General features: G+C 42.7%; 2 protein-coding genes across 8 annotated transcripts in view; both read left to right on the top strand.

Moving 5' to 3' along the window:
* The window catches only part of cenpe (centromere protein E), a 36,304-nt gene extending 34,042 nt beyond the window's left edge, over nucleotides 1-2,262 (top strand). For 5 of the 6 annotated variants that reach the window (XM_028605133.1, XM_028605138.1, XM_028605139.1 and 2 more), the window contains 5 exons: nucleotides 141-238; nucleotides 979-1,114; nucleotides 1,249-1,589; nucleotides 1,678-1,716; nucleotides 2,090-2,262. In XM_028605133.1, the coding sequence (XP_028460934.1) occupies nucleotides 141-238; nucleotides 979-1,114; nucleotides 1,249-1,589; nucleotides 1,678-1,716; nucleotides 2,090-2,166 (691 nt within the window). In that variant the 3' untranslated portion in view covers nucleotides 2,167-2,262. The remainder of the gene's footprint in view (nucleotides 1-140; nucleotides 239-978; nucleotides 1,115-1,248; nucleotides 1,590-1,677; nucleotides 1,717-2,089) is intronic. The other variant, XM_028605134.1, reaches the window with a different exon arrangement.
* Nucleotides 2,263-3,852: 1,590 nt separating this feature from the next.
* Nucleotides 3,853-13,882, top strand: rad51 (RAD51 recombinase). Of its 2 annotated transcripts, none has more exons than XM_028604481.1 (10): nucleotides 3,853-3,957; nucleotides 5,270-5,370; nucleotides 6,106-6,243; nucleotides 6,881-6,998; nucleotides 7,763-7,854; nucleotides 7,998-8,092; nucleotides 8,708-8,821; nucleotides 10,711-10,840; nucleotides 11,110-11,231; nucleotides 12,819-13,882. In XM_028604481.1, the coding sequence occupies exons 2-10, from the start codon at nucleotides 5,287-5,289 to the stop codon at nucleotides 12,940-12,942; spliced, it is 1,017 nt and encodes a 338-aa protein (XP_028460282.1). In that variant the 5' UTR covers nucleotides 3,853-3,957; nucleotides 5,270-5,286; the 3' UTR covers nucleotides 12,943-13,882. The 2 variants fall into 2 exon arrangements, with proteins under 2 accessions (XP_028460282.1, XP_028460283.1); XM_028604482.1 differs by lacking the exon at nucleotides 3,853-3,957 and adding an exon at nucleotides 3,991-4,288.
* The last annotated feature ends 48 nt before the right edge of the window (nucleotides 13,883-13,930 follow it).

Raw genomic sequence — 13,930 nt, 5'->3', positions numbered from 1 at the left:
TTCAGTAATATTTTGTACATCTGCCACTTTAAAGTCATAAGCTGAACATCAGCTGTCCTTTCTCCCTACCAGGAGAAAATACTAAGGGGTTAATTCTGTTCATTCCATGAGTGTTCTGACCAGAGGTCTGTCCTTCTCAGGATCCAGAGGATGACCACACTGTTGAAGGAAAAGGAAGAGTCACTGAGGAAGCTCAAAGAGACCTTAAGAAGATCACAGCAGCAAGGAGAGGTGTCAAGTAAGTCAGCAGTGTGTCTGTGTTTTTCTGTCTTGTGAAAAATGTAGTTATACTTGCCTGCAGCATCCAACTTCAGGTGGTAAATTTAATTTTCAAAATTCTAAATCTCACAAACGATCTGAATAAGTCCACGTAATTAAATGAATATGAAAACTAGATAGATAGAGACTAAATTATAAGTAGAAACAACATTGTAAAGTTATTTAATAGATATATTACATACCTAAGGGTCAATTCAGGGTGGGTTTTGAATCATTAAATATCACGTCATTGTCTATCTGTTAAAAACCCAACCAAGATTGACTCAGGGTTTCGCCCGCCATCTGTCACTTTCCCTTTTAGCTGTTTTTCGTTTAATTTCCTTTTTTTTTTTTTTTTTTTTTTTGATGGCCCTGCCCCAGTGTCAGCCATAACGACAACAGATAACGTTTAAAATCCAATTAGGCCTAGCCTATATAAAGATATCTCCTGTACCCTTTACTTGGTTCGATACGCTAACACAGGCTTTTCCACTGTAGCCTCAAAATCTGTGACCCGTCAGAATGTGTGACTGTAGCGCCGTCTACCTGCCGTAAATCATTTTGTGACTGCGGGGGGGAAAACCGGACCCTATAGTAACTTGACACTAATTCAAAAGCATGTGTCAGGTGATGGGTGGTGGTGAATTTGTTACCAATTTGAAGGGTGGAAACATGGTTTTTAATGGAGATTACCACTGATGTGGTCATGTGAAAATTCAGTCCTGCAGGGTGAGGACCTTCATGCCAGACTGACCAACCCCAGAGGTTTGGGGATCAAGACCAGCATTCTGCAGGAGAAGACTAAACTGGAGGAGGAAGTCAAAATGCTTCACATGAAAATCATTGAGCTGGAAAGGTGAGATTACCAGTTTGAGAGTGGAACTGCTTGGACAGCTCATGTGATTTTATTTTTTTTTTTATTTTTTTTATTTTTTTTTTTTGTGTGTGTGTGCATAAATATCTCTGATGTCTGTCCCCCTGTCACATCAGCTTGGTGTCCAGTCAGCAGGCCGAAATCACTAAGTGGAAGGGCAGAGCCATCAAGCTGAAGGTGAAGAGCAAGGGTGAGGTGGACAAGCCTTCATCACCCTGCACTCCCACCAAAAGGGGCAATCCCATGACCTCAGACCCTTCCAGCTCCCTAAGTTCACCCGCCAAGTTTCTGGTTACTCCCAGGAGGGTCCTGGACTCTCCCAGGAAACCGCTGGACTCTCCAAATGTGCTTGAATCCCCCAAAAGCAGATTCTTTGATGCTGGTGGAGCCTCTGATGTGCTATCCAGAACCCGTCCCAAGCAGTTCTTCGATAACTCCAGCCTTGGAACCATTCCAGGTAAGCTACACCTAAGTTTCACCTCCCTGTGCTACTGTTTGTCGAGTAGTCTTAACGTCATAAAGACCTGAGCTGTTTGTCTTGCCAGGCGTTTTCAATGTTCCTGACTCACCAGATGAAAAGAATGGTAACTGCTGTAATATCACTGTGTGTTTGGGGAACCTCTGGGTTTACTGCTGCAATATCACAGTGTGTTTTGGGAACCACTGAGGGTTTACTAACAGAGGCACTTGGACTTGATATTAACATAGTTTGGCTCATTTACTGGAAGTAAACAACGAACACTTCAGTCAGATAAAAGACACAGTGGTGGGTGACTGAAACATAGACTGCTTTTTTTGTTATTTGCACATTAATAAGAACAAATCATGTAAAAACTAATTTGACTCACATCTGCCACTGGGTGGGTGTAATACATTTATGGGCCTCGCAAAGACCGGTAAGAGTTTTATTAGGCTAACTTGAGTACTGTTTTCTTATAAATGTCTTGTGTTTTACAGGTCTGAGTGCAGACCGCAAGGAGGATTTGTGGCCTAAATCTCCAAGTGGGCAAGAGGAAATGTGTAAAACACAGTAAAGAAAAATACCCTTTCATTTTCCATGTTTGTCTTTGTATTGATGTTTTTCTTTTAATTATTATTAAAGAATTTGTTAATAAAGTAATTAAATCGGCTGTCTCATTTGAACTCAGTCTCGTTTCCATGAGCCAAGTAGAAACTATAAATGAAAATGTTATGAAGGGCTTGCTGTGTCATGTGTGGCAGTGTAACATTGTTCATGGGCTGATGTGAATGATTTTTGTGGGAACAAAATGTGTGCACATACACACACTGTGTGTGTGTGTGTGTGTGTGTGTGTGTGTGTGTGTGTGTGTGTGTGTGTGTGTGTGTGTGTGTGTGTGTGTGTGTGTGTGTGTGTGTGTGTGTGTGTGTGTGTGTGTGTGTGTGTGTGTGTGTGTGTGTGTGTGTGTGTGTGTGTGTGTGTGTGTGTGTGTGTGTGTGTGTGTGTGTGTGTGTGTGTGTGTGTGTGTGTGTGTGTGTGTGTGTGTGTGTGTGTGTGTGTGTGTGTGTGTGTGTGTGTGTGTGTGTGTGTGTGTGTGTGTGTGATAGTAATCCAGAATATTTATTCATGGAATATATAATGTAAATGCTGAAGACATTAAAATGGAAAGTGGTGGATCTGAGCAAAATATCTGTTTTTAAAAAGGTGTTGTTGATACCTCCAAAAGTCATTAGAGACCATTCTTCAATATGTCAAAGTAAGTACACCTCTTATACAAGTCCCCCAGTACTAGAAATCCCTTTTCATACTGGGGCCTCCAGAGTTGGCTTTCCTCCACCTGTGCTGTACAGTTAAGCCTCAGAGGTAGAATTTTAACTGAGAATCAAATTGGTCTTCCTCCAGAAGTTTTGCAATTGTGAAATTATGCAGTGTTAATCATATTGATCTGTCGGTCAACATAGTTTGGCTCATTTACTGGAAGTAAACAAACTCTCCAATCCGATAAAAGACACACTGGTGGGTGACTGAAACGCGTGATTACAGGGAATAATAGGAATAAATTATGTGCAACGAGGTGGGTTTAATATCTTTATTGACCTCTATCTAATCTATCGCAGCAGAGAACATACTCTTTGCAGATGAGAGCTTCTCACAGGATTTTGAGGTATCTTAATTTAAAAAAAAAAAAAAAAAAAAGCTGAATTTCTGATGCCTTTACAATACAATAAAACTGTTCCAAAATAGACCCAAAAAACAAGTGGTGCAAAACCAGTGGTGTAGTCTACATGATAGCAGGTATATGCAGTATATTCACTAAGAAAGCTCCAGGATTTCCATATAGCCACTTAAAAATTCCCAATGACACGCAACAACATACTTTCCATTACATATTTGATATATTTTGAATTGTCATCGGTGGTTTTTCTTCTTCACATAGGCTAAATAAAGGTTTATCCACCGTAAACTGGTGCATAAAAGTGTGATGCTCAAAACTTCCAAGACCCCCCACTATGATATGCACCCCCCCCTCAAAAAAAATGTAAATACCCACAGTACCGTGTACCCACTACAATACATTAGACTACACCCCTGAGCAAAATTAAGCTCATAAATATAAATACATTTAGTGAGTTTTTAAGTTTAAGGATATATCTGTATTGATCCTAGCTTTGTTTGATGTTTTTTCCATGGATTTATTAAGAAAATGGATTTTTTGTTTTTTTTCATGCAGTTTGATTAGAAACGTGATGTGACCAATCTGAAAACTTGTGAGAGGTGATGTCATCACGTACAACGTCATTACGTTTATTGGTACGTTGCGCGCGGGAGCTTTGAGTTTGACTTGGGAGAAACAAGAAGGCGGCAGGTAGGTCAATTGCAAATAAAATTCTCGCTCTTAAAGTAGCTTGCTATATGATTGGAATAGATAGATCATACATAAGTATTGTATTTGAGCTGTGGCGCTGTCTTCGATCCAGCATCATTAGAATTAACTTTGGCTGGCATAGGGTTACTGACGTTGAAATACGGCCAACTGTTACGAAAACAGCGCTAATGCTAATAAGCTAGCTAACAGCTTAGCTAGGTAAAAGTGTTAAAATGCTAAGAAGACCTAAAATAAGCCTGGTTTAGAACCTAAAGTAACGTTATACCGGTTGTGAAGCTAACGGTTGGGCTTCTTTTGTTATTTTCACCGGGTACGTTTAGTTATTACCAAATTTTGTGTAGAATTTTGTATGTACCAACGTTAGTCTGTTAAGTTAACTCACTAAGGGTGTTTAAATGTCAGCAAGGCCGAGATACTCTGAGTGGCACTGGCACCTGAGTGGCAGGTGGCAGGCGGATATCAGGACATATCGTGGTTCATAACGGGATCTGCTGAGCTGAGCGGCACGGCACCATTGTGGCAATTTGTCGGTAAATTTCCTGGGAAAACCTACAGGAGACTAGTGTATGCATGTCCTCCCCCCACACCCCACCCCCACCCAGTAGCTACCACAGAGTGCCTATAGGTGCCAAAAGGTATCGGGTTCCAGTTGATGTCACAAGCTGCCCCAATGTGTCTAGAGTCACCCTGCCTCTGCAACATCGATGTCCGAGTTTGATTGAGGTAGATGCCATTAGCACCCATGTGTCAGTAGTCAACAATGCCATTTGCACCCAGTTTCGTTGCCTAAACCTAATTAAACTGCTAAAATAATAAGTCAGGTCAATTTGGAAAAAAGGATTTGTTTTTCATTATTTTAGCAGGTATAAATAATAATTAGTAAAGTGTATTTTTGTTCCTTTATTTCAAAATTAGCAAAATCATGAGTTCCTTGGCGGAAGTTGTTAAATAAAGCGAAGAACAAAATGAGCACAAAAATCCTAAAACTACTAAGGGCGGTCGTGACAACAAACCATGCACCCTTCGCCCGTGGGATTTCCCTGGAAATTTGGCATCACCCATAGTTGACAGTGAATCGAGGCAGCGGCTCTCAACTGACTACAAGTAACCACTGTGCTGCTGCTCAGCTCGACAGATCCTCCGTTGGTGCCAAACAAATGCCGCTTGCTTGCCACTGTCCTGCCACCGCGGTGTCTCTCGACTACCAGTGTCAGTAATCACACTCGCTCTCTCTCTTAAATGATGCCTCCTTTTGGAAAGCATCCCATCCCGCATTCTCTCTATTGACCAGGTTTTCACTCTCGGACCATGGCTATGAGGAGCGAGGTCAGGGCGGAGACTGAGGTAGAGGAGGAAGAAAGCTTTGGGCCCCAGCCTCTGAGCAGACTGGAGGTATGTATCATGAACACAGTTGATTCCTTCTTAGAAATTATTGAATTATACTGCACTTCTTTTAGAACTGTAATCTCCAATTTTCTGTTTGAACCAAGCACCTTTGGTTTGCGGGAGCATGTTGCGGTTTGGGAAGTGGGCTGGGTTAACATCTTCACATTTTATTTGTAATACAGCTCTATAGCTATGGCACGCGCCTCATCATGTAAATATGTAATTGTAAATGTCAGTCTCATGTCCAAATAAGCACCTATGTAACGGCAATCTAACGAGATTGGACTTAGAAAGTTTTATAGACTGGTGCGCTGACTGTGCTCCAAGAGAGAACAGAAAACACCGTTAGTTGACTTCTTTATTTCAACTCACTGTTGTTCTGCAGCCGTGAAACTTCTGCCTCTCCTGACCCAGGTGCACATTATTGTGTGAGCATTGCGGCTCCAACCGCAATGATGCTCTCAAGTTTGAATAAAGCCATTATTCACAAATTTATATAACCGTGACCTTTTGAAGGCTCTAATAGACAGATTAAGTCAGCAGGTTCCAAATAAAAAAAAAAAAGAGGAGGAACTCTGTAAATCCTGCACATTGTGTAGTGATCGAGGGGGGCGGAGCCCTGGCTGCATCTGACTTGACATTTATCCACTTTCCTTGGTTTAGGCCAATAGCAGGACTGTTTGCGGTCCCCCCCGTCAATTTATGCTGGGCTATCTCTTCTTCCCATGTCTCTTTTTGCAGCAATGTGGAATCAGTGCCAGTGACATCAAGAAGCTGGGAGACGCAGGTTTCCACACCATCGAGGCTGTGGCCTACGCACCCAAAAAGGAGCTGCTCAACATCAAAGGCATCAGTGAGGCCAAAGCTGACAAAATCCTAGTAAGAAAAAAAAGTGTCCCAAAGTAATTCACCAGTTCTGACTGTCTTGTCGATATCAAGATTGTGTTTTTATTTTAGACCCGAGTGTATGTGTTGCTAAGGATTCTAATCAATGATCCTCATCAATCATCAAAGTGACATTATCACCTCCGCCAAGGCGGTTATGTTTTCGGCTTGGTTGGTCTTGTTGGTCTGTCGGCAGTATTATGAAAAATCTACTGGCACCATTTTAATAAAAATTAGTGGAAGGGTGTAGTATCGGCCAAGGAAGAACCCATTCAATTTTGGAGCGGATTTGATTCACGGGGCGGATACACAAATTATTTTTCACTTTTGTAACATAGGACGTTTGTGCTGCATTCATGTGCTGTCAGAATATTTGGAAAATTAGTTCCCAATTGCTCTTTGATGGACAAATTATAATTGGTATTATGTTTCTAAATTACCTCGAAATATTTAAGTATTTCTGTGTTGATATTTACTGTTACTTAACAGCTTACACATACAATGATAATATAGGATGATATTTCGACCCGACCAGTGTCTATCTAGCTCTTCTTCTTATGCTTTGTTAGGTTTTTGGTATGCCCATTAAAAGTACTGTCTTTAGTGGTTTTTCTTCCCCCTTCTTTTTCAGGCTGAAGCTGCCAAACTTGTGCCCATGGGTTTCACCACAGCTACTGAGTTCCACCAGAGGAGAGCAGAGATCATCCAGATCTCTACAGGCTCCAAGGAGCTCGACAAACTCCTGCAGGGTGCGTACATCTTGTATATCATCCAGAAATGTATCCTTACTGTCAGTGGTTCCTAGTTTTGGGGGGAAAACCACATCCACTTAGATTTGGCCAGAGCTCCATCATCATGTTTTTATAAAGGGCTGTGTGTCCATGTTACCTGGAGAATGCAGCCCTTTATAAAAACATATTAACATGTGTCCATGTTACCTCGAGGACACAGCCCTTTATAAAAACATATAAGTGTCCGTGTTACCTCGAGGACACAGCCCTTTATAAAAACATATATACACGTGTCCATGTTACCTCGAGGACACAGCCCTTTATAAAAACATATATACACGTGTCCGTGTTACCTCGAGGACACAGCCCTTTATAAAAACATATATACATGTGTCCATGTTACCTCGAGGACACAGCCCTTTATAAAAACATATATACATGTGTCCATGTTACCTCGAGGACACAGCCCTTTATAAAAACATATATACACGTGTCCATGTTACCTCGAGGACACAGCCCTTTATAAAAACATATATACATGTGTCCATGTTACCTCGAGGACACAGCCCTTTATAAAAACATATAAGTGTCCGTGTTACCTCGAGGACACAGCCCTTTATAATAACATATATAAGTGTCAGTGTTACCTCGAGGACACAGCCCTTTATAATAACATATATAAGTGTCCGTGTTACCTCGAGGACACAGCCCTTTATAAAAACTGATGTGAACTCTATAGGGACAATAACCTTGTTTCATTTGACCTGTTGTTTCTCCTGCAGGTGGGATCGAGACAGGCTCCATCACAGAGTTGTTTGGAGAGTTTCGGACAGGGAAGACCCAGCTGTGCCACACGCTCGCTGTCACCTGCCAGGTAGATTCCAGGCTGCTGAGAGAGGGTTTACACACATCCTCAAAAAGTCCCAAATTAGATTTTCAGAATATAAGGTCATAAAATAAGGCTGATTTTTAATTATGTGCTGTAGTTTCTAAATGATTTGTCCTTTCTGTCCACAGCTGCCCATTGATCAGGGCGGGGGAGAAGGTAAAGCCATGTACATCGACACAGAGGGCACCTTCAGACCAGAGAGACTGCTCGCTGTAGCTGAGAGGTGAGTCAGCACATTTCCTGTCCAGCTTTGGCAGTTTTTCAGGTGCATTCTTGGCGTATTGCTGTCTTGAGTGATCGCGCCATTGACCAACAAAAACCTGGTCTAAAGTCAGTAACGCAGCATTTCCTTGTTATTTTAACAGCGCATTAGTGAAATGTGCGCGTACACTATGCTTGTTACACACACAGGGACACGCAACAGCACACAAACATGCAAAAGATTAAAAATAAAAAATATTACAATGGGAACGATCAGATCAGTTTCTTCTCCTGAAAATCTCTCCTTCCTGCTTAGCAAATCCTCCATAATAGCAATACGCCAAGGTCCAAACGCGCCTGGCTTTTAAAGGGAATGGGAGAGGACACTGATTGGTTTATTGCATGTTGCGCCCCAAAAAAACTTGAATGATTAATTATGACACAAAGTACAACCCTTTTGAACCATGCGCCTGGCGCACAGACCCTTTTTTTTTTTTTTTTTTCTGCCGTTAAACTGGCAAATGTGAATTCGTACACGCCCTAAGCACACCTGCGCTAGGCGCTTCACGCCTTGCGCTTGGATCGTTAAAATGGAGCCCTTAATGTTGAGTTGAATGTGACCTCTTTCTGCTGTCAGGTATGGGCTGGTAGGCAGCGACGTTCTGGACAACGTGGCCTACGCCCGAGCCTTCAACACAGACCATCAGACCCAGCTGCTGTACCAAGCCTCAGCCATGATGGCTGAGTCCAGGTCAGTCAGCACTGTGTGTGTGCTTGCGGAGTATTAACTGTAATAAGACTTCCCACACATTGTGTGTGTGTGTGTGTGTGTGTGTGTGTGTGTGTGTGTGTGTGTGTGTGTGTGTGTGTGTGTGTGTGTGTGTGTGTGTGTGTGTGTGTGTGTGTGTGTGTGTGTGTGTGTGTGTGTGTGTGTGTGTGTGTGTGTGTGTGTGTGTGTGTGTGTGTGTGTGTGTGTGTGTGTGTGTGTGTGTGTGTGTGTGGCGCGCGCATTGTGCAAATGGACAGTAAAATGTATAAACCGTATCAAACAATTACAGTCAATACTAAATCGGTTGCCTAAATACTTAGAATAAGATTCTGGTTCTGCCAAGTTGGGTTCTAAGACTATATTAACCACAGTTAATGTTTACCTTTTGATTGGTGGATGTGTAGTTTTCTTCAGACCCTTTGCTTTTCTGATTTCACTGCTTCAGACTATCACAAATAGATGACATTTTTATTTAAAAAAAAAAAAACATACAACTCACGACATATACACATCACCAGTGAACCCCCCCCCCCCCCCTCGCCATCACCACCTTCCCATATGTTTTTTTTCTTCTCCTTTCATAATTTTCAATACAATAGACCAGACCACAAACTGTCAACCAAATAACCATATTATGTATATATGCTGACACCGTAAGTACATTAGAGTGTCTACAGTACACAGCCTCCTAGGAGCTCTCCAGAAAGCTTAAGTACTTTCCCCATTGTTTGTGTATACACTGGCAAACTGTTTGTGTGCCACTCTAGCCATCTCACAAGCCCATTTTTGGGTTGACGGTAGAGGTGTGAATCTTCACTGATCTTTCGATTACGATTATCATGTCAGCGATTCAATTCGATATCTCGATGCGTCAAATACATTTTTAATATTAAAAACCATGTAGGATATTTAATTCATAGCTTTTCAAGCTTCAAAAACCAAACATTCTGCAGTGCTGTAATACTAAATAAATTGGATACATAAAACTATACAGCACTGAGCACATGGCACTTCCTGAATGTGCAAAATATAACAGAATATGTTAACTGAAAGGTTGTTTGACCTACATTAAATTGTAAACCGAAATAATCGATTATGGCCCGGCTGATTTTCGATGCAGCATCGTCCATGTCCACGATTCGATGCATCGATTATTTGATTAATTTCAACACCTCTAGTTGACGGCATACCTTCATTCCTCCATCCTCTTAGAAGACTTTGTCAGGCTATCATTAAACTAAACTAATTTGGACCCAACTTCTTATGTGCTTATCTATCCCACCATAATGAAATTATTTAAAATAAACCAGGGCCATACAATTTTATGGAACTCATTTGGATTACTATGCCATCATGTATATATTTCTCCAACAAGTTATGGCCACAAAAGAGGACGAACATGGGCGGATTGAAAAATGAGCAAACACAAATAAAATATAATGCGCATATAAAGAAAATGGGTCAGTGCAACATAGCGTTGTCACCTTGGATCAATGGAAGTACCTGCTGCATTTTTAAAACACTCGCAGTAGTCCTCAGACCCCTTCTAAGCCCTAACTTATTTATTTTTTTGAGCGCCAACACATTTAACAAGTGGTTCATGACTCTTCATTTGGACATCATTAGTAACCACAGTGTCCTTAACAACTACCGTAGCATTCGCCATGCAGTCCTCCATCAGCGTCTTAGCCGTGTCCAGTGACGTGTTTCAGTATGCACAGGCAGGATATTAGTCCAGGCTGCATTATGTATCCCTGCAGCTAACTCTCTCTCTCTCTCTCTCTCTCTCTCTCTCTCTCTCTCTCTCTCTCCTCTCTCTCTCTCTCTCTCTCCTCTCTCTCCCTCTCTCTCCCTCCCTCCCTGTGCGTCAGGTACGCTCTGCTGATAGTGGACAGTTCCACGGCTCTGTACAGGACCGACTACTCGGGCCGAGGGGAGCTGTCGGCCCGGCAGGGCCACCTGGGACGCTTCCTCCGCATGCTGCTCCGGCTGGCAGACGAGGTAGGCAGCTGGACAGCGTGCAGGTGTACTCTCGGACACCCGTGGCGCTGACTCTATTAGGACAGAGCAGAACAACTCAAAACCGCATACTGAAGACCCTTTTGGATTTCAGTGTTCTTCTAGTTTAGTCACATCCTCTGTCGATTGTAACTCTGGCAACTCGTAATGAATATAAAGTCCTGATGCGTGATCCATTTAACCCCCGAGGGGTTAAAAAGTGAGGCGTCTGTAACTGTACTGTTGTCTGCCTCGATCCTATGTCACGACAGTTTGGCGTTGCCGTGGTGATATCCAACCAGGTGGTAGCCCAGGTGGATGGGGCAGCCATGTTTTCCGCAGATCCCAAAAAACCAATCGGAGGCAACATTATGGCTCATGCCTCCACCACACGGTAGGTGATGGTGTGTGTGTGTGTGTGTGTGTGTTTGTGTGTGTGCATTCATCCTTGCAGTATGGTTGATTGTTTTTTGGGGCATTTTTAGGCCTTTATTTGACAGGACAGCTGAAGACATGAAAGGGGAGGGAGAGAGGGTGGGGGGGGGATTACATGCAGCAAAGGGCCGCTGGTTGGAGTCGATCCCTGGCCGGCTGCGTCGAGGAGTAAACCTCTATATATGGGCGCCCGCTCTACCAAGTGAGCTATCCGGGTGCCCGGTTGAACTTTTTCAGTAGTGATGTCCACATGAAGCGTTGTGAAGCATGTTTCCTGAGCCCACTAGATGGCGCAGGTTGGAAGCACACTGAATTGCCATTCCTTTTTCTTTAAACAAGGAGTGCCAACTATTCGGGTCAACAAATACAACTAATGGCTCATGAAGCCTTATTTGGACATCGCTACCTTTTCAGTGTATCTTTAATAGAGCTCGATGGCAGGGGAGAGAGGTACACGAAAAGGGCAGCGTTGCTAACTTTCTCGCTAAATTTAGCAACTTTTCAGACCTTAGCGACTTTATTTCTAAAAAGAAATTCGCCCCATGCTGGCTGAGTCCTGCAGCGGTGCGTGTTCGATTCCGACCTGCTGCCCTTTTGCTGCGTGCCCTCCCCCATCTCTCTCTCCCCCCCCCCCTTTCATGTCTATCCACTGTCGCTTGTAATAAATAAAGGAAAAATTGCATGCTGCTCAGTTCATGGCTCTTCTACCGACAGCACAGAATCTCTATCTCACGCTTCTCTCGCGCCGTGCAGCAGGCAGTCGGACGACGCAACCACAAAGCTTAAAGGACAAATCCGGCGCAAAATGAACCTCGGGGTTAATAACACATGGGTAATGAGTAGGGCCGCTCCCGGTTGGTCGACTAATCGGTCGTTTTGGTCTTAGTCAACTTAGATTTCTTTAGTCTATTAGTCATGTTTTATGCTTTTTTTTCATGCTGAATGATTTATTTCCAAGAAACGTACGGTCACATCTCTGGTAAACACAAGAATTAAAGTGGTGCTTTTGCATGACTCTTTGCGGAGAAACTCAGATTTACAGATCGGTCGATTAAATCAACTAATCGATTAGTCGATACAATTGAATGAGTGTTAGTCGACTAAGAATTTCTTCAATCGAGCACAGGCCTAGTAACAAGTCCACCGTTCTCTCGGATATGTTTTCATGCTAATCCAATGTGGCCAGTTTTATCGCAAACCGCTAATTAGCTTATAACGCTAGTCATGAGAAACCAGTCAGGACCGGTCGAATGACGTGCTTGAGCTACGTTGCTGGTTGCGCGGCGTTCGTCATTCGACTGGTCGTGGCCGTTTTCCCAAGATGCCGTCCGCCTGTATACGTGAACGGTACTGTCTTTCTAAACTATCTTTTTAATAAACCGTCTGTGCACTTACCCAGTTCTCAATGCTTTACATGTAGGAACCCTCATTATGCTCCCATGGAAGTGTGGTGCTATTTTGAGCCTTGTTGGTGCTGTAGAAATAGAGATTTGGCGACAATATTGTAAGTTTACACTCCGATTTAAACGTGGTCCCATCTTCGCAGTCTGTACCTGAGGAAAGGCCGAGGAGAGACGAGGATCTGTAAAATCTACGACTCGCCCTGCCTGCCCGAGGCTGAAGCCATGTTTGCCATTAACCCCGACGGAGTGGGTGATGCCAAGGACTGAGCTGGCGGACAGGCAGGAAGCAGCTGGGGGGGGAGGAGTTAAAGGTTGCTGTCACACCTGCTGACTCCTTGGACTAAATTACCGCGTGTGTGAGCCCCACCCATACTACCGCCTTCAAACGGAGTCTTCGTCGAAGGGTATGTGATTTGGTTTGATGCCGATTGAGCCCGAGTCCATAAGATGATCCAGGCTGCAGATCTGGCCCTCTGGAGCTCAGCGGGTGCAACCGCGAAGATGGAATGTTTTCTTTCATAACTGAAGCCCATTTCGCCCAACAAAGCAAGAAAACACGTTTTCCTACAATTATGACATGGTATCTCATAATTACAGGATCTGTTATGCTATGTGTGAGATGCTACTTTATAATTCCAAGATTGGCATTTCATCATTATGAGTTAGTATGTCCATAATTACACAAAAACCTCTCATGAGGTCTTTTTTTGTGTAAGAACAAGATCCACTATCTCATAATTACAAAAATGTATAGTCTAATATGAACAAAGTCTCGATTACTTCATCATTAGATGTTTTTTTTTGGATAATTAGTAAAGATTTGATAATTAAGAGATCCTATGTCCTAATTCGCAGAAAAAAAAAAATCTTTGTTGAATGCAGTGCACCTCTGCAGTTTCATGTATGGAGTGCGTCAAATAATTTTGTAAACTATTTTAAATAGTTTGATCTTTTTTTCTGTTAACTTCTGTCTGCGTTTCTGTTGAGTGGTGTCCTCTGACAGGGCCGTGTTTTCCGAGGAATGCTGTTGAAACATTATTTTGCAATGAAAGCATTTCTACAAAGCTATACTGTGTGTAATATCTCCGATGTCCCCTCTTTCCAGCCACACCACTACCGCTGTGTCCCTTTTTTCTGTTTGTCTTTACCGAAACATGTTGTATATAAGCTTCAAGGCTAAATTAAATTTGTTTTACCATTATGTCAACTGGTATTGTTTGTTAGCGTCATGGTCATGGAAGAATTTCACGTTTGA

Source organism: Perca flavescens, chromosome 18 (genome assembly GCF_004354835.1).
Source record: "Perca flavescens isolate YP-PL-M2 chromosome 18, PFLA_1.0, whole genome shotgun sequence".
Classification (NCBI taxonomy): domain Eukaryota; kingdom Metazoa; phylum Chordata; class Actinopteri; order Perciformes; family Percidae; genus Perca; species Perca flavescens.
Note: the sequence above shows the minus strand (reverse complement) of the source record. Positions and strands in the feature narration are given on the sequence as shown.